We start from the raw sequence: 21,009 nt of genomic DNA on the forward strand, positions 1-21,009 counted from the left end.
TGGAGAGAGGGGAGAACAAATTGTTCTATGAGCTCACAAACCAAATCTGTCCCAGACTCCAGACATATAGCCCAAAGAGGAATAGTTGCTAATTCCCTACAATTTAGCCCTTTCAGTGCAAAGTGGAGGACACTCTGTACCTCTAGATAAATGCACTCCTGCCTCTACTTCTACTTTCTATAGCACAGAGGTGCTGAAAGTTCCTTGAACTGCTCAAATTCACCTAACATCAGCCCAATCCTCTCCTAGTTAATCTCCCAGCACAAGTTTCTGCTTGACTAGGACGCAGTCATGTACCATGAACTGAGAAGGAAAGAAAGGAAGTGGCAATTTGGAAAGGTTTCGATTTTTAGATCAGCTATAAATCATTTAATGCCTTATAACAAGAGAGAAATTGAAACCAGATTTTGTCTTCAAATCTTCTTCCACCATTGCAGAAATTGTTCCGCAGACTTGTTCCTTTTCCTTTTTATACTTTGTGTATTTGGAGCCAACCAAGGGCTCTAAGAGAAAATAGAAAAGCAGCATTGTCTCTGAAGTTTCAGATATCTAATATCTTTATTGACAAAAACTGGTCAGAAATATACCTATTCTAGCATCCACACAAAGGTAAATTCAAAAGTTTTTTCTTGCCAAAAACCAGTCATACATCTGAGACAAAAACTAGAACTTCATGATTTAGTTTTCCTTTAAATTCCCATCTTGAGTTTTCTTATGAGGGAATTCTGTGGGAATTCACCCTGGAAGGGTTTTCAAAGCACTCAAGTATTTGCAGTTCTGATTAAGCACTCACAAACCCTTCCATTGTAGTAATCAGCTGAATAATGCCGTTTGGATTTAAGTCAAACCCCATCATAAAATGCTTTGGAGAGTCTTCAAGACGTAAAAAACTGCTGAGACAAAACTACTGTCACCTGTGTAAATACCAAGGGTTTCTGTATAAGGGCTGCAAGGAGAAACAGAGTCTGAGTCCACCTCAGGTCCTTACAGAGAGGATGATCTGAATTTCTACCTACAGTAATACAGTTATGCCCTTTGGCTAATGCTCAAAACTTTTAGGGAAAAATGGCTGTACTGAAGCAGCAGGAAATGGATGTAATTCATCATCTGAAGAGCCTCAGATGTTCTGGCCACTCTGTAACTAAGGGCACCATAATGGTGACATAGGAGAAGGATTACTACAATGAACCACTTAAAACCAGAAGCATATGATAATATTGATCTGAGGTAGTCCCTTGCCATTTTTATTCCACACTTGTGAAGGTTGAAGTCTTAACAAAAGGCAAAGAATATGATATTTGTAATATTGCTCAGATCTCTGTCTTTGAAAATGTAAAGAAAACCCCAAATCCCTTGATAGCTTAAAAAGGGAGGACACAGGAACAGTCTGTTACTGTCAAGAATTTTAATATTCAGTATAGTGAAATAAAAAGTTCTCCCATTAAGAGAAAAATATTTCTAGAGATGTTGAAAAGACTGCACTGTTGATCCTGAAAATCTTTTCTTACATTATTTGTCCCATTTTTCAATAGTGTCACTCACAAACTAGGGCATGGCAGACAAACGCAGATGAGGGGGTTCTCCAACACTGAAAACATCTTTGAAGTATTAATTGTTCATTACCATTCCAAGCAAACTCCCTGCGTTTTGTCTGTTAGGCATTTGCAATATAATACTGAAATACTGAAGCATAAAAGAATGAACTTTGTATTTTTAATTCATTTCGGTCTTACATAGATGTTAGTTTGTAAATAACCACAACAAACAAAAGAAAAAAAAACCAAACCAAAACCTAAGTAACTAATCTAAGCAATTTTACCATTTTGGCTTAAAAGTAAGATTTATTAAATACCAGTGATAGAAATTTTCTTCTTGGCTGTCAATATGTCATCATCATGATTTTTCATGTCATTTTGATATGAAATTTTCAGACTAAATATTTGATTTGCGTGACCTTTGACACTTGGAACACTTGAGTTCCCCACATCATCCTTCTCTCTAAGCTGGAGAAGTATGGAATTGCTGGTTGGACTGCTCAGTGGATGAGGAATTGGCTGGATGGTCCCATCCAGAGGGCAGAAGTCCGATTGAGTTTGGTGATGAGTGATGTCCTTCAGGGGCCCACATTGAGACCAGTGCTGTTCAATACCTTCATCAGTGGCACAGTGGGGTTGAGTGCACCCTCAGCAAATTTGCAGATGACCTTGCCTCTGATGACCCCAGCCAATGCATGAGACAATGAACCACCACCCTCAGCCCACCCCCAGACACACAGCAAAACTCAGCCAAGTCCTGAAGCAGAGACACTGCACTGCAGAAAGTACCTGTGATGAACATGGACCAAGAAAGTCTCAGTGATTCAAAGCATTTCAATTTGTAGTGAGGATAGCTGTGCAAACAAACAGCTTTTCCTTTTCCTTTTTCCTTTTCCTTTTTCCTTTTCCTTTTTCCTTTTCCTTTTTCCTTTTCCTTTTTCCTTTTCCTTTTTCCTTTTCCTTTTTCCTTTTCCTTTTTCCTTTTCCTTTTTCCTTTTCCTTTTTCCTTTTCCTTTTTCCTTTTCCTTTTTCCTTTCCTTTCCTTTCCTTTCCTTTCCTTTCCTTTTTCTTAACACTAGCTTTCTCTTCTTAATTCCCTTTCATCTCGCAAAGTAGCTAAGGAACTTCATTTTCACATTTTAAGTATTGCACTTAAATATGTAGCCATCTATAATTAACAGAAGGAATTACTTGCACACATAAATGACAACTCCCAAATTAGCTGTTTAAAATTAGGATGCCTATCTTTCCCCAGCTCTTTTTTCTGCTGTTGTTGTTAGACTTTCTGGTATCTGCACCATCCCCCTGGCAGGCAAAGACACTTCTACGTTGGCTTTCACCAGGGGAGCAACAATCCTGGTGGGAGAATGAAGTTTGGGTTGCAGCAAATGGATGTTTTTCAGAGCCACTTCTCTCTCTCATCTTGCCTCAGGTTTGACTAAATGAGCATCTGTGTAGAACAATGCACACCTGCTTTAGCTGGGCAGCTGGAGCATGGGGCACATGGATCTTTCTTTTTTTCTCTGTTCCACAGGGCCTGGAGGTGACAGTCAGTAGAAGTCCATGCCGTGCAAATTAAAGGCAATGCAAAGCAATAATATCACATTTTTAATGAAAGACAATTGTGGAGGAAAGCACAGCAAGCTTCCTGCAAAAGGGTGAAAGGGAAAATGACTTCTTTTTTTTCCTCCATATGAGAAATGAGCACAAAGGAAAACAATTCCAGTGACAGAGATAAGAAAAATAAACTCCAAACAACTTCAGTAGCAAGAAGCTGGTAAAATATTAGTGTGTTTACAATTAATGTGTTCTTGCTGGCACAATAGCCCAAAAGAGCCTGGAAAGGTATGATGGAGCTGCTTCAAGATGTAACATTTCCAGATAAAGACGGTTACAATTGCTCTCATGTGGAAGAAAGGCCAGAAAAGAAACCTGTTCTTTGCTATCTTGAAGGAAGATCTAATTGGATCAATTGTGCCCTCTTAGCTGAAGTCACGTCACAAGTGAGGAAAAAAAATGGTGAAAGACTCTGCTTTGTAAAAAATGAAACAGCCATGTAAACTCATAGCCACGGAGATTTTTTGGCTCTTCAGGGTATTCATGAAAAGACAGAGCCCTCTACTGGCCTCTGCTCGCCCCTGTTCCAAGCCCTTTAGAGATCCCAGTGACAGCCCTAAAAGCTTTTCTGCCATACATAGTGTTCTTGATCTAAATTAGGATGGAGAGCAATTTGGGTTCCAAAAGCCATTGTTGCACCTGCATAAAACTGTTTTTGTAAGAGAAGATTAGGATCTTATCAGAATAGCAAGGAGATCTGGGTTCATTCAGTTCAGTTTCAGTAGAAAATTTTATATACAAGAAATACTTTATTTTTGCTAACATAACTAAAATCTTTACTGCTGATACAAATATTTCCAACAGGTTCAGGTATTAAGATTCCAGAATATTATGGGAAGCAGGTTAAAGCACTTGCCTTTCCCCTAGTACGGATTTCAAATATATTTTATCTGCTTTATTTATTTTAGTTGAACACTATCCCCTTGCAGAAGTAGAATGTGCATGATGTTATTGGCCCTCTGCAATACAAACGCCCCATACCCACCCAGCCCAGCTGGAGTTCAGCTGAGAGGACTGCAAACTTGACACATCCTTAATTCTACAATGAATACATCCCTTTGGAAGAAAAATGAGCAGTTTTAAAATGTAAAAGCCAAATCGGTATAGTTTCACCTCTGTGCATACCCTAACAGAATTATTATCTCTTAGCACAATGCTTGTTGTGCTTTTCATTTAGATCACAGCACTTAATTTGGAAGAATTCCTGTAATTTGGAGTCTTTTTACTTAAGGGGCATGACAGGTAAAGGGCCTACAGCAGAGATGATGCGAAGACACTATTTTGACTGCCCTGATTGCAAAGCATTCCCACAGCCCCTTCCCAGCTTCCCGACTGTACAATCTCTGCTTCCGTACCCACTGCTGGTGCCAGATCAAACTTCCATTCTCTGCAGCAGAAGTTCAGCCCTTTGCCTGGGGATCAGAAATCCTCTTTGACTGACAGACTCCTAGAATACCTTTAAGCAACTCAGTTAGGGTCCAGACCAAGTCAAAACAGTGCTGTGCAGCATTATCCTGAAAAACAGTTTAATTATTGTAGCAACACAAATGAAATTACATTTGGAGTAGGAGGGCTTTTAGCGACTGAAAAGCCTTCAGCTCAGCTGGTTAGAGCACAGCTCTGCAAATGATGCCAAGGTTGTGGGTTTGATCCCTGTATGGGCCATTCACTTAAGAGCTGGACTCAATGATCTTTGTGGGCCCCTTCCAGCTCAGAATATTCTCTGACTAGACTTAGTGCTCAGGGTGCCAGTGTGCCAAGAGATGAGAAGGCTACTCAGGACAGTCTTACTACTGTACAAAGAAAGAAACATACAAGTGCTCTCAGGCACGCACAACATAAACTAAACTTACTGCATTTTCAACAAGCTTAGCTCACAATTAGGAATTGCATATGGACAGCATGATTGTCTGAAGAGAATAAACAAAACCAAGAGGTGTGGAACACAATATATGCAAGAAGCTGACCCAACAGACAAACGGGAGCCATAAATTTGGTTTATGTTGTTAAGGAGCAGGATGTCACCATGGGCTGTATAGTTTTTGTAGTCTTACACATTACCTTTCACACTGCTCTAAATAACAAAACCTGCAAAACTCTGGCCCTAGGATAGGACATGATAGATCAGGTGTGACAAAGGCACGTTTGAGAGCCTCATGTAAATGGCTGACAGCAAAGAGCACACATTTGCCTCTAACTGGACCATTCAGGCTTCCCAAAGCATACAACTGTTTTCAACAAGCCATGCACCACATGCACACAGACATGCACTTCCTCGCTTTGCAAGCTGGAAAGAACCCTGCCTCCTCTGGGTTGCATCTCCTCTGAAGATGCATTTCAGAGCATTGCAACAGACTCCAATTTCCTTGTCTTGTTAGATCACGTATGATCAAGGGTTTTCAGAACATCTGTGTACAGCTCTGTGGCATGTGTTGCCTAAGTCCAGGATGACAGACAATTTCATTGTACACCCAGTCTTGCACACATCGGTAGGCGTGAGAAGAAACATATTTGAAGCTGCATCCAAGAGCAGCCCAAAATGCCATATTGTTATGGGACATTAAAGGATCTTTCAACTTGCTCCATGGTTTCACTTATGAAGAGTGGGGCATTAATAGAATAAGGGCAAATAATGGTAGTTACTACCCTGCGACTACTATTCTCATGGAGACAAGAGACTTGAGCAGAATGAAGTCACACAATTAGGAAGAGATGTGGAAATGATGTTGGAAGGAAAACTTCTTCAGATCCAAAGAGCAATACTATCTTTTCTAATCTCTTTTTTCTAAGGGGATTTCTAAGCACTCACTTTCACAAACTGACTGACTTTTACACCAACACAGGTATGAAAACAAAACCAGGGATCTTGAACTATACTTATCATAAACTTGGCTGGACTTATCAATAACTCCTCAGGCAGGAAGTCTCACACACATGACGGGCAGAGCACAACTGAAGCAACATGGCATGCATTACTGTAAAAAAAAAATAGTATCTGGAGCACAAAGAAACAATAAATACCCTCCAGAAAGACAAAATATAGAAAAACACCCTCAGAGATCAGTATTTTTGGAGAATTTATTTATAGAATTGTTATTTCAATTTGGCACACAATTGGAAAATGCTAATACAATTTGGTGGGATAACAGGAAAAATGCTGGAGTGTTGCTGATCCTTTGGAGAGAAAAAATGAAATGTGAATTACAAATAAGGAACAACTGGGGTAGAAAACAATGTTACCTGTAGACTATAACAAAAACCTGAAAGACTTAGAACCTTGAGACAGTGGGATGACATTTCCAAATGTAGACTGAAGCTGTCAGAGGCAACTTTTAACACAACCCAGGTTGTTTGCTCTCCTGAAAGAAGTTGAGCTTTTCAGAATTTAGCTTAATTTACTGTTCCTGTTTTATCTGGCTTGGTTCTGCTCACATTGAGTTCAGTGGGAATACTGCTATTGAGTTCAACAAAATCAGGCCTTTCACAGAGGGCCAATGCAGCCTCTTTCATAAGCAATGAAGCTCTGCACCCAGAGGGGCCACAAATGCCAAATGCTTGCAACATTATACTGAAAAACCGTTTTCTCCTTCTTTTTGGGTGTTTAATTTCTCCTTAGTCCACCTGCATCTTTTCTGTATGTTCAGTACCCCTAATTGCATTAACTTCTCCACATTCCAACTATTTTGTTGGCAACTATTGCACTTGTGGTAGAAACAGTCAGTACCTTAGACTTTAGTCCTAAACATTAACAGTTTCAGGATAAATTGGATAGTTGACTGCTGGGGCTCTCATTCTGGGACTGTTTTCACCTCTGATCTCTCATTTTTCTTGTCCACATCGACTAAGAAAGGATCAAGGATCAGAAGGGAACAGAGAGGAAGAGCAAAGAGGGAAAAGTGGCCATTAATTACTGGCTCCAGAGGGAGCCTCAGAAGGAAACTGGATGAGCACTTCTCACAGAAGAGCTGAAAGAGCTGATGTGGCATCTGAAAACCACGGCGTATAAGGCTAAAACAGATTCTCAGTATGAAACGTGGGTGCATGACCTCCTTGTGGGGTGGGAAGACACTCACAGCAGGTACTAGGACATCACTGCAAGAGATGCCATACAGAAGTTGCGGTTCACAATTCAAGCAACTGAGTCCTTGGAGCTACCATATTCTTGTCTCAGTGAGTTACATTACAGTGAAGTGGCTATAGTGCAGTTTCACCGAGGACAGCAGATTAGAAGATAAGACTATCAATGATATTTTGGCAAAATCAAATCTGTAACTGTTTGCGTGAAAGGGCCTAAACCACTAAAACACTGAAGAAAGGCTCAGCATGAGTGGCCTGACAGAAAACCATCCATTCAGCTTCGCCTTGGTTAGAGGCAGTCCTTCCTGCCCTCCTCTTGCTTGGGCTTAAAATCCCACAGCCATTTATTTGTGGTCCATTGAATCTTATCTGTATCATTATCTAACCCCTGAAAGACAAGAGAAATTAAACAATCAATGCAATTTAAAAATAAAGAAACAGAAGTAAGTGTCCTCTGTTGTAACTTTTCCAGCACAGCCATCTGATTCTTTCCACTACTCTAGTTTACTTCAGAAAACAGATCTACAAAGAGGTTGGGCATAACTGGAGAGTAGCCTAGAAAAGCAGTTTTCTATGAAAGAAACTGCTACTGGAATGACATCCATGAGACAACGAAGCAGCCATTCTCTGCTGGCATAACACAGCAGAGGCCCAGAGCAACACTTAGTAACTTCTCACTGCACAGCTCTTGGGAGATGTGCACTCCTTGTTTTACACATTAAATTAGAATTATACAATACTGCACCACTGTTGTAGAACTCCAACAGATAACAGGATGCTACAAAGACATTGGAATACACTTATTTATAAATAAAAAAGCAGAGATGAACTCCGGTACTGACTCCCCTCCCCACCCCTGATCTCCAGCCACTGGCCATTAAAAAAATTAAATAATTAAAAAAAAAAAAAAAAAAAAACACAAATTTAAAAAAAAAAAAAAAAAAAAAAAATCAAACCTTTTCTCACACCTGAAGCCAATTAGAAAACATGCCCCCTCTAACAACCATGGAGTAAAAGTAAATGTATGAAAAAATATCACTAGATGATTTTGCAGCTTCACCTGTATGGTTAATTCACTATCCAAGTAAGCCATATCTACTAAGTATTTTCATTGTCATTACATGCTCTGTAGATCAGAACAAATAACTCTTAAATCCATCTGTAAAAGTCTGGCAAACAAGTTAATCTCAAAACCAGTTAAATACAATATTCAACCCATTTATTTCTGTGTCCATTTATTTAAAAAACATTCATTCAAGGAATGAAAGCTAGGACTCTTGGTACAGTACCAGGTATTATCTATGCTGCCATACACTCTTTTTAGCAGAATGAAAAAGAAAAAATACATACAGTTTTAGAATAATTTCACTTGCAACTACCTTAATCATAACAGCCACTCAAAAAAATCCACCATTGGAAAACCAATGCTAAAATAATACATTCTCTTAATCCCTTTATTTGGAGCTAGAATGATACTTTTTTTTTTTTTTAATTAAAATCTTTAAAAAACATATACTTTTGTAGGACCCACCTACAACATGCAATTGTTTTAAGTAGCATCTCTAAAAATGGTGTGTGACAGCTTTATGTGGAAAATGCTAAGATGTAAAGAACACTGTTGTAGCCCAGCAGTGAGATGTGGGTATGGTATGATTTCCTACCTCTCTGGGCATAAGGTTAAGTCACATCCACACTGATGAAACCAAACAAATATTTAAGCCAGAACAGCAGAACGTTTTAGAATGGAGTGTAAACACAGTCAAAGAAATGATATACTGAGTGTTAACACTGTACAAACAAAGTGCACTGAGACGTGTGCACTAAGCAAGCACTTGTGAATACTTGCTGGTCTGCATAAGAGTTACATTTATTGCAAAATGACATCTGAAACTGATACTCACCAGCTGCTCACCTGTTCTCACACCAAAGCAGCTGCTCTTTAAATTACACCAGGAGATCACAAGCACTACCTTGGCCCTCAACTGTGGGAAAGCTCTACGAGCTCAGGCTCTACGAGTAATTAACTGGGCAGCACACTCTCACCGCCTCAGTTTCATCAGGAGTGAGATTAGGCCAATAATGGTCCCCTTTGAAAGGTACTGAACATTGTGATCCACTGCAACAAAGCAATTTAGGATATTAATGTGTCTAAACAAGCACAAGTCTTCCTAATAGAAGGCTAGGCATTTTAGCCAGCATGAGGGAGGAAGGATAAGAGGGCTTTTCCTAAGGTACCTCATTTTCTTAAGAAAAAATAACTTATGGAAATACTTTTGTTCACTATTCTATGCCTTCAACTAAGATACAAATAAGCCCTTGTACATAACATACCATTTTTCATTTCCCATAAAGAAAGTCTGATCACAGCTTATGCAAGGAAGTGATAGAAGCATTCCCCAAAATAAAAGCAGTCCCATTTTCATAAAGTATGTTTACCTAAGATTTCAAGCTGGTTCTAAAACTGCAACATTTTATCTTAATTGCCCATTTAAATATTGTGCATTTGATCTCTGTGACACAATCAGGTTTTTATACTAGGCTAACTACAGTTATTTTTCATATTTAAATTTTAATCCATGTTCTCTAACAAATAAATATAAGAAGAGCTTTCTTTAAAAAAAACTAGCCTTTAAGACATTAAAATCAGTCTCAAAAAGCTGCAGTCTTCTTGTAAAATATTACTGAAACCTTGATAAATGTTATTTTTATTTTTCACTGAAGTTTGAAAGCTCAACAAGTTTCTGAAATAGATCAGATCCTTTTTAAAAAGGGCATGATCACTTATTTGTCATAGCATACAGCATTTATTAAATTTAAGAATTGAAAGTTAAATTGCTTTGTGAATTATCTACATGTGTCAAAGTTATTTTCAAAGAGCAGCAATAGTGTCCATGTTGGAAAAGAAGTTCTCCAAAAACTATCTGCACCAAAAGGCTCACAGGACTAAGCTTCAGTCTCCTTTGCCAGTGAGTTCAAGAAATAGAAGTCTGTATCTGTAGTTATGCAACATCTGGGAGGTCTTTCGGAAATGTGAACTTCAGCTAGAAGTTGAAAGCAGTATCTAAACATTCTCCACTACTGACCTAAGGAGAAAAACTTCTTTTTAATCAGAAGAGCAGGTCTCATTAACAGTATGAAAGAAGTTAAAGAATTAAGGGTTTTGATCAGGCAGCGCAGGTCTACATTGAATAAACTTTGAACAGAAAAGATCTTATGGTAACTAAGAATTTTAGCATTCTTGAGGACAGATGGGCAGCTTATTTTCTGATAATTCAAATAACAGGTATATTTGAACCTTCTGAAACCCTTGGGGGGGATGCAGAGAACAACAATGCAGATGGCTACATGTTTGGAGACAGAGGTACAACAAACTGTCAGTTGATATCAAAGGACCCACGTTCTGTTCTCTATGTACTGGATTGCAAAGAACATTTTTCAGTAAAGTTTTGCAGACCCTGCTGTACTTCAAGTGCCACATGTTCTTCAAACTTGCTTAAGCAGATTCAAATTCAAATGGTCTCTCTCTCTCTGTAAATTACCACAAACCAAATAAGCACAAGCTGTTTGGAATGGCTGAAGAGCTTTCTGCAGAAAAGAGTGCGCCGCAAGCTAAAATGACAAAGCTATTCCTGGGGTTGTAGAAAAATTGGTAGTTTGTATCTTGTGTTGGAAATGGAAATAACCAGTCAACCTACTATTTCTGATAAACTCATTCCCTCTGTCCAATGGAAAGAAAACCCAAACAAACAAAATAACTGAAGGTAATGAAGGAAGAGGCTGCTTCTATAGGCACAAACACCACATGATGAACAAGCATTAGAGAAAAATTTAGCATGCATCTTCAACACTGTTTGCAGAAATCAAGGACAAGAAGTAACTGCTAAAAACTATACAAGGAAATGCTGCCTTCTTTTAAAAAGGTATAAGGAAATAATTACACTGATTAATAAAACACTGATATTCACAACCCACCTGAACTAAAACTGGTTTACATCTTCAGGAAAGAAGTCAAAATAATACAGAACATTTCTTTTTTTCTCTTAAAAAGCAGAAAGAGTGCCACACTGTCACAGATAATCTGTTGCTGCATATAGATTTGAATCAACCTTCTTGTGCTTTCCATTCAGGGGATACAAAACACGAGGTCATGATTCCTGATAGACTGTTTACAGTTATCAGATCCCTATATAAATCAAGCTTTTTTTCCTACCTAATTTATTATGGAATTGCTAAAACTACAGTAAGATGTAAAAGATTTCAAGAGACTCCTGTGAGAAATACTCAAGTTATTTTATGAAAAAATTTGGATTTTTCTTTAGTTTACCTATGTTCCCCAATATATATGGTAAACGCACCTTGAGTATAAGAACTGCATGAAAACAGTCTGAAAAAAATAAAACATGGAAACTGATGTGTGAGACCATCGGTCCCCTTCCTACTTCTGATTATTATTATTTTATTCTTTTTAAATACCACCACTGATAAAACCCAATGCAAAATATAGTCCCCAAACCCACACCAAACTGCTTTGCTTTGCTGTGCATCTTTTCTAGCAGGTTTTCACGGCTGCTTCTTCAGACAGAGCATCTGGAGGCTCCAAAAGCACAACTTGTACGTCTCCATCAGTCATGTTTATTTGTGTGACGTTTTTTCCAGATCTGGAAGTCTTTCAATTAGTGCTTTATGGTTCATGTTGATACTGGCTATAAGTCCTCCTTCATTGCCATCTGAGCCAGTGTAACTAATTTCTTCACCAGTCAGGGTAGTCATATGGCCACCCAACGCTCTCAACACTGCATTTCCAGCACATATGTCCCATTTCTTAATGTAGGTGACATGGATATACACATCAGCTTCTTCTTGATTCTTTTCAGGCACATCAAGGAGGGCCAACACTTTATAGCCTAGAAGAAATAGGCAGAGGTAAACAAAAAAAATTAAACCAAGCTTTCCTGTTGAAACGCATTAAAAGAACAAGACCAGAAACTAAAATATAGTTCTGCTCTTAGGTTTATTCACTCATTTCTCAATCCCTGTATCATGCTTATGTGCAGGGGCTGTGAGCCCTTGGCACAAGAGCCCTCTGCACTCCCTTGGAGGAGAGAGGCTTGAGGGCAAAAAGACTCCCCCCAGAGATAAGCAACCTTCCTCGGATCATGGTGACAAAGTGACCACCCCCAGCATGTCTTGTTTCTATATGGTAATAGCCTGTACCCAGTTGGCTAATTGGTTTCTACCCCACCCCCTGCCTTTCCCATAAAAGGCCCCTGTTTCTGCCCCTCAAGAGGGAGCCTTGTCCCTGGCCTCCCCTTCACAGGGGCTGCTGGACAATAAAAGCTACCTCTGTGGAATTGCCAAACGAGGCTCCTGTCTCTCGGTCCCCGAGTTCGCCTTGGGTGATTTCACAAAGAGCTGAATCACAAGAGCTGGAATCACTTGTAGCAGAGAAGTTGCTACACTTGCTGAGATCACCTGCTGCCCAGGGAGGCCTGCCATCACTCCTCGAAGAGTTGCTCTTTGTAGGACACTCTCTAGGAAGGTCGTGGCACACCAGTGCTGACCAGCATCGGACCCCCTGCTCAAGTCTATCTTTTTCTCCCTGGCTTTTTATTACAATACAAGGAAGATGTATACACCACTCTTTAATAAAACAAAGCAGTCCTTTATTATTCATTATGCAGCACAAAGTAATTGCTCAAAAAGTGTTCTTTCTTTCATGGAATTTTTTGAGTTTTTCAACTCTTTGACCAATATTCTTGTTTCATTAATCTGTTAATTTCTTTATCTTCTTAAACAGAGTCAAGCCCTGGACAAGAGCTGCTATAATTAGCTACACTTTCCCTTTCTTTGTCATTTAGATTCATTATCTAAAGAAGCAATGCAAGACCTTCTTGACTAAAAAATCTGTAAGGGAGCTCTGGCTTTTCGTATTAAAGACACAGAAAGATACATTTCTGTAAAAATAAAATTTTACATGGCCTTTCTGGGACTTTAAAACTTCTGCTGCTTTACACTAGTGCCTCACATTTACATTCTGTCAGTAACATGCACAAGGACATCACATAAGTAAAAAGTATTCTAAAACTTCCTTCAATGAGTATGAGGCAGATAAAAATGGACTTTAGTGACACTAATTTTCTCTTTTGACATAAATGCAATAAATAGTACCAAACTTTAATGGCTTTTTTCTTAATTTTTTTTTAATCAACCATACTATCAGCTAACAACCAACAGATTCTCTTCCATGATTCTGCCTGTGGTCACACAACCCTTTCTCTCCCACTGAGGCATCAGTGCCTTAAGTGAACATATATCAGCATGTTTCAATGAAAGGACCACAACAACACTGCTGGCCCAGGCCTAGTTTCAGTAACATACTGACTTGTGAACAGCCTGAAGTCTGAACCAAGTTTGCATGCAGGTTCCCAAACACAGGAAAAACCGTGTCCCTAGGGTCAAGCACTTGCTTTCAGTGATGTGAAGATGAAAAAGCAAGAGGAAAAAGAGGAGGCACCACAGTTACATCCTTTTGCCTAGTAACAGCTGCACCATTAAAACATTCAGAAGCAATAAACTGGATAGGATGCTTAAAGAACCAAACCTGCTCCACCAGCGGGGATTATCACAGTTTTATTTCCAAATGTCTGCCGTGCAACCTGCTCAACTTTTCCTGCATGGGAGCGGGACACAATAATCCTTGGAGTCTTCTCATTGTAGGAGGAACGAGCTTTTACATTTGACCCACCATCCACCATTGCCCAGGCTACAAGAGAAACAAAAATTCTGCTAAGATTAACAAAAACCAATCTCTGTTAAGTGTGAAGATAAAAGGGTACTTATCTAAGAATATGTAATCGATACCTCTGACTTAATATCTCTCACTACTGTAACAGAGAAAATTAGGGCTGACAGAGGATGCGGTGCATATCCACATGTGCACACAAGGGAAGACAAACAGGCCACACACACATTGGTGCATATGCCATTATCCCAAGCCTGACTGTTCTTGTGTGATACTTCCAAAGAACAGAGTAAGAGGGAAAAATCCCAAGTAGTTAATATTCAGAACTTGCAATTGGAAACCTTTTAACCAAAGTTAAAAGGATATCTCCTCATCAGAAATTTCCTCAAAAAATGTTTTTATGTAAGAACAAAAAGCCCCACTACCCTTTAAAGCAGATACCAAAAATGCTATGGAGTCATTTTGTTCAGAAGGATACTAATGCTAAGGAAGGAAATAGCTCAGGAGGATAGTGCTACAAAGAAAGATATTTGATGTTGTGCTTCAGACAACTGCATTTAGAATACACAACTTCCCACTTGTTTCATCATGATGTTCAAAGCCAGGCTTGGTAGGTGGCATCCCCTAACCATTAATCTGACATTTACTTAGTAAACTACCCAGCAATTTCATCTCAGTAGAGAGCCAGGTTGTTTGGCAACAGACTGAGCTGTGTGTAATAACAATGCTGACTGCCCTTTATTGCTCTGTATTTGTGTGGTAGTATTAGGAACAATCTGACTCAAAACATATTGGTATTTCCAGCTTGGAAAATGAATACTTGTCACACAGAATTCATTGCATCTCATCTGATTTCTTGTCTGAACATTGCACACTTCACTATTATTAAAGCAGAGAAATTCTCAACATTGCAATGCTAAAACCCCATTTCTTGAGATGGGTATTGATACCTAAAAAAACTATGTTCCAAAACCTCCAAGATTCTTGAAGCATATTCAAATATATCACATACTTAAGTGACTGGTAATTAAACTCATATTTATAGACAGCAAAATATTTAGCACAAAATGTTGAGTGTTCAGCGGGCCAAAAAAGGAGAACAAATACAAAATGCCTTTATTTAGACTTAGTTTTTGTGCCAGAGCTACTGCAGAACTTCAGCACTCTAGAGGTCAGTATTGCCTAAGAGAAAATGTAAACAGAAATTCCTGTTTTAAGTACACAGTAAGCCATGAATACTTAAACTGCTTTGAAGCTTTCAGAAGTGCATGCAAATTGACAAACTTGCAGCAATGCTTGCTGATACATCATTAATACTAAAGAATTAATTACTTCACAGTTGTGCCATTAAAGCATGTCAGATAATCAATAAGGCTATGCTAGACAGTCTTGCCTGTTACATACAAAGAGTTGCCATTAAGATCTTAATTCAATCTTTTTTTATTCACACTGAATAAACAGCAGGTCCTGGGTATATTTATCACAGACCCAAGTTATTCTGCTAAATGAGAAAAGTACTCTTTTTTGCTAAAGACTAAAAGCACACATGAAACTGATCGGTATTTGCAGGTTTAACTTTTTTTTTGTTTGCTATAAGCACTCTGATTGAAGAGATCTTAGCTCTTAAACATATTTTCAGTTAGTTTGTTCTAAATGCATAATTTTTAGGTTGAACAAGGGCAGCATTTTCCTTTGTGGTTTCACAGCACAGAACACATCTGCAGCTCTAATTGTGAGGTCTGAAGTGCCCTTTTGCCCCAGTACTATTTTCTCATTTATACCTACAGATGTCCCCTGAAACACCAAATTTTGATTAACACTATGACTGACCATGATGGAAATATGTGAAGGCATGAAGGTACCTGTATATGATGAGAAGGGCTTGTGTATCACTCCTATTACTGGTTTACCATTTACAGCCACACAAACCATCGTTGTGACGTACTGTCGAAGATCCTCTGTGGACAAAACAACAAAGTGAGCAAGTTTACAATCAGATGTCAGAACACAAAAGGAAAACAGACAGGAGATGATTCAGATTGTTCTCTGAAGACCAGTTTACATTCTGCCTCTTTACAGTTATGTAACTTTGATGTATCTTCAAATAACCTTTCAGTTTTCAAAAGACTTTAAAGACTTTTCAGCTTTCCAGCAATTTTTCCTGTTCAGTAGATGTAACCTATACTGCCACCAGATCTAATGCTAACACCTGTGTCTTATGCAACACATGTTTTCATGGAAATCTGTGCCCCTGCATTCTCCCTTCTCTGCCTCACCTCGTATTCTCTATCAGTTCAAAAATGGTAATTAAAAACCCAAAGAAGATTCACTGGAAAGGATAATTGTATCAATGAAATAGTCACCAAAACAATCCCATTTTTTCAGTTGTTCCTTAGTACTTATCAGCAAGGATTTTAGTTGGATTGCCTTGAACTGCTTATGTGACATCCAAAAACATTGGAAAAGGGGGAAGACTGAATTATGCATGCTTTTTTGAAAAATGACAACACAAATTTTCTTATATCAAGTTAAATAGGATATTTACTTAGCATTTCCCTTAAATAAGCAAAACTGAAAATATAAGATACTTAATGTTGTCACAGTAATGACTGAAATAAAGAAACATGAAATTCCAGTACAATCCATAATTGACAGTCACCATTTATTATGGCAATTACTTAGCTGCAAGGATACCAAAGTAATTTCAGAGTTGAAATATATAAATGTTGTAATTTAAGAACCACAGAGATTTCATTATGCAATTTGTTCAATTAAATCACAAATAGCTTTGACATAAGACACTTTAACAAGAGACGTCATTTTAGGTACTTACTATTTTGTCTCCAGGGTAAAAGGCAAACATCAGAATTACACACATGATTTGTCAACAAGAATCAGCTACCTGTGTATTCTTGTGTAGCATCTAATGGATCGATCCAGACAGTGACACTTTCTGCTGGCACCTCTTTAGGCTGTATTTTTTGCTTTATGTCTTCAGGAATACTGCGATCCCAGGAGACTGTCTCCTGATCAGCTGTGTCAACATGCTCCTCAGAATTTATCTGTGGTGAGACAACAAAGAAGTTGCACTAACATATCAGATACAGCAACTGCAGCACTTGGAAAAATTACAGGTTTGCTCACATTTTCTCTTTCTTCCTTCACCTCAAATGCAGGAATTAGTCATTTTTCAGCAGCTCACAGGCTATTATGGTCATGTGACAAGCAATGCAAAACCACAATCCAGAATTTTACTGTGAACCACACCACAGCTGGATACTGTTGCTTTGGCTGCAGCTCTCCCTACTGAACATTCCCACAGCATGAATCGCATTTTTTTAAATCAATATTTAAATGCAGTTGCTTTAAGGACTACCAGCAGACAATTTGACTCTGGAGAATCATACAGTACACAGACAGTAGGGGGTCTAATACTCAATTTATACAGACCAGTAGATGCACATGGAAATGTACAGATATACTACCACCAGATATTGTGAAGATTCTGCATGACTTGGACAAGAAGAAATCTTAGTACATATATTTCTGCTGCCGGCATTGAGTTACAACTAGAAATTTTAGCAGCTCAGTTGAATTTAACCACTACACAACTGTCAGACAAATTTATTTCACAAACAAGTAAGTAACAACCCATACTCATTTTTAGGGTAGGTTGGGGTAAGGTCCTAAGGATAGCCCATGAAGAACATTTATAAACAGCAGTCAAAAGTCACATGTAAGCCTATTGTCACTTGCTGCCCAGCTTAATGAACTTTACTTCACACCAGAGGGCATTTCAGTACATCAAGTGGAGTTTGGCCCAGTAGGGGAGCACACAGCACCTATCTGTTGAATGGAGTAATGATCTGCAAAACCCAACACAACGTCCTTGTGACTGCAGTAGCACAATATTTTTGGATGACCAGAGATGCAGCTGTCCCAAAAATTGGAGGCAAGTGACATGGAAAGACAAGGAAAATGAAGGAGCTATCAGACAACATTTGAATGTGACAGACCTCAACTGCAACAAGTTATTAGCCAAGAGTTAAGGGCCATTTTCTCCAAGAGAATTCAAAAAGTAAAAGGAAGCAGAACTGCAGCAACTCCAGCCATACATCATAGCTGTCTTCTCACATAAAACCAGTATTTGAAGCATTATATGCCAAACATGGAGCTCTTGAAGTTGCTGTGACATTTACAAATTAAACATCTGTCACTGTCCAATAAACCTGACAATTGCATTTTCCCCTAGGGAAAACAGTCCTGCAAAGTCAAGATGAGTAGTTCCACAGACTTGGCAGTCTCAACACAGCCCCTGGGCAGTCAAAGTTCCACTGCAGCACATGACATACCATCATAAAAAAACATTTCCTCAACAGAAGAAAGGGGCCTCCAAAAAGTTAAAGGGTTGGAACCCATGCTCAAAAGGAAGAATATCTTGTTAAACCTGTTGTTAGAGTACACTAGAATTTAAAGTCTGAAACCACCTGAAAGGTACTGTTTTCAGAGAAACACCACCTACTAGTTCAGATTTTGTGCAGCATTTATAATGATTGTCTCTCAACAGACATGATTGGAGAAAGTAAAACAAACAAACAAACAAACAAAACCCCAAAAACCAAACCAGACCAAAACCCCCAAATAAAACCAAACCAAAACAAACAAACAAAACCCCCCAAAACCAAAACAAAACCCCACAAATCCCATCCCCTCCAACCAGGTCACTACTTCCATTCATATGACCATTTACTCTGTAGCCTTGGCTAAATATTTGCCTGAGAGGGGCTCACCAACCCTTAAAACTGAAAGCTTCTTTTATTCCTGCTTTTTTTCTTTTTTTTTAATGCAGGAAAATATACCTGGAAAACATGCCTCTGTGTTAATTCCATGTTCCTATTTGTCATTCTCATTTGCTGGCAGCCTCCAGAGGCCATGACCTCACAGTTTAAACTTTTCTCAAGCGATATGGATATGTAGTTCACTGCAATCCCAAACCCTCACTCATAAATTAGGAGTAGCTATGGTAGAAAGATAGTGAAAAGGCCAAATATTTCAGACACTAGACCTTATCTCAGCAAGATGCTCTGGGGTTAATTGCCTAACAGCTGTAAGGTGTAAAAGCCCACCTGGGGAAGTTCTGGAAGCACTGACACGATGCTTAACTACATTTTGGCAAATTTCCCCAGTTACGCTTGAATTAAAAGCCCTCCTCACAAAGAACTGCATCAAACACAGAGATTTAATAAAATATATGTAAATCAGTGCATGGAATACTGCTGGAAAGTAAAATAAAAAACCAAAAACCATTATTTCATAAACAAGGCAGTCAGGCTGCATCTGACCAGTACGGAGCTTCCTCAAAACCAGCCTGTAAGGTGCAGGAATTCCATAACAAATGAGGGATGCTGCTCACGGAAGCCAGCAGCAGAGGTCCAACACCAATACCAGGATCAGTCCATGGTGTGCCTTCCAAAACACCCAGGTGTTTCCAGCCTTCAGAAACCTCTGCACAGAGAACACTCCCCTCCAGCACACTGGTGATGGGAACACAGATCTGCTCAGGAACACAGGAAGCAACTCCAATATACTATGAACTTGTCTGGATAAATGCAGTGCTCTAACAAACAGCCAACAGTCCTGACCACTTAAAGACTTCAGGGAAACTAACAGTGGCTCTTTGTCCTGTCCTGGTTTAGTCCCTACCAGCACTTCATGCTGTCTTTGTGGCAGCTCTTCACTCAAAAAGCCTACTTGAATACCAGCTAGCTGTCCCTGGCATGGTGCACAACTTCGGGTTTTTTCCTGGTCTGAAAGAGTGGAACACAACTGTAGTTATGCCTTTGAATTCACCCATCGAAGGTAAATTAAAGTGAAAAAATATATGCAAACACCACCACCCCCCATCCCAAAACAGAAGCTTCTATTTTTAAAATCACACATCAGTACATGAAAATGCAATGCTTTTCTTAGAAAGTGTTTGGTGGCATGTGAATTTTTTTTTTTAATTTAGTACTCCCTCTCCTTCCCCACAGAATTCTCCAGCTCAATACTCATTTTATATTTTAATATGCAAATAATCCAGTATATTGAAAAACATGAGGTAGCACAGCACTTTATTCCAGAGAGCATCAATATCCCCATCTGATAATTATGTCCTTACAACAGTAAGATCAAATGGACCCTCAGCAAGTTTCCAGATGACATGAAGCCAAGGAGTGCATGTGACAAAACAGAAGGAAGGGACACCATCCTGAGGGACCTGGACAAACTTGAGAAGTTGGCTCACAAGAACCTCATGAAGTTCAACAAGTCCAAGCACAAGATGGTGCACCTGGCAATCCCAGGCATGAGTACAGTCTGGGAGAACCCACTGAGAGCAGCATAACGTAGCCGGACTTGGGGTTTATCATGGATGTGTGCTCACAGTCCAGACAGCCATCTACCTCCTGGGATGCATGAAAAAAAGCAGCATGGCCGGCAGGAGGAGGGAAGCGATTCTCCCCCTCTACTCTGCCCTGGTGAGACCCCACCTGGAGTGCTGCAACCAGGTATGGAGTCCTCAGCATGATAATGACGTGGACCTGTTAAGAGTGGGTCCAGAGAAGGGCCACAAAGATGATGAGAGGGATGAACACCTCTCCTATGAAGAATGGCTGAGAGCTGGGTTTATTAAGCCTGGAAAAGAGAAGGCTGCTGTGAGACCTTAAGGCAGCATTCCAATGCTTAAAGGGTGCTTATAAAAATAGGGAGAATAACTTTTTACATGGGCAGATAGGGATAGGACAAGGGAGAATGGTTTTAAGCTAAAAGAGGAGAGATTTGGCTTAGATTTTAGGAAGAAATTCTTTACTGTGAGGGTGGTGAGGCACTGGAACAGGTTGCCCAGAGAAGCTGTGGATGCCTGTCATAGGTTAGCAAGCTGAGTCTCGGAAGTGATGTTCTCCTTACAGCTTCCTCTATGACCGGATAGAACCTATCAGCTGGCCAGTTTGAATATGGAAAATTCTTTAAGCCACTTAAAGGTGTGACCACCTCTTC

General features: G+C 39.3%; 1 protein-coding gene across 1 annotated transcript; it reads right to left on the minus strand.

Annotated features, from left to right (window-relative positions):
* Positions 1-8,426: 8,426 nt before the first annotated feature.
* IMPAD1 (inositol monophosphatase domain containing 1) lies at positions 8,427-17,054 on the minus strand. Its single transcript, XM_017727479.1, has 4 exons — positions 16,874-17,054; positions 15,834-15,929; positions 13,831-13,992; positions 8,427-12,133 (listed from the first exon to the last, which is right to left on the minus strand). The coding sequence occupies exons 2-4, from the start codon at positions 15,901-15,903 to the stop codon at positions 11,862-11,864; spliced, it is 504 nt and encodes a 167-aa protein (XP_017582968.1). The 5' UTR covers positions 15,904-15,929; positions 16,874-17,054; the 3' UTR covers positions 8,427-11,861.
* Positions 17,055-21,009: the final 3,955 nt, after the last annotated feature.

The sequence above is a fragment of the Corvus brachyrhynchos genome, unplaced genomic scaffold (genome assembly GCF_000691975.1).
Source record: "Corvus brachyrhynchos isolate BGI_N302 unplaced genomic scaffold, ASM69197v1 scaffold60, whole genome shotgun sequence".
Classification (NCBI taxonomy): domain Eukaryota; kingdom Metazoa; phylum Chordata; class Aves; order Passeriformes; family Corvidae; genus Corvus; species Corvus brachyrhynchos.

Coding starts and splice junctions, on each gene's coding strand:
- IMPAD1 (XM_017727479.1), bottom strand. CDS start 15,903: ATGGTTTGTGTGGCTGTAAATGGTAAACCAGTAATAGGAGTGATACAC. Junction 13,993..15,833: donor GCCCTTCTCATCATATACAG/GTACCTTCATGC, acceptor TTTCTCTTGTAG/CCTGGGCAATGGTGGATGGT. Junction 12,134..13,830: donor AATCCCCGCTGGTGGAGCAG/GTTTGGTTCTTT, acceptor TATTTCTTCTAG/GCTATAAAGTGTTGGCCCTC.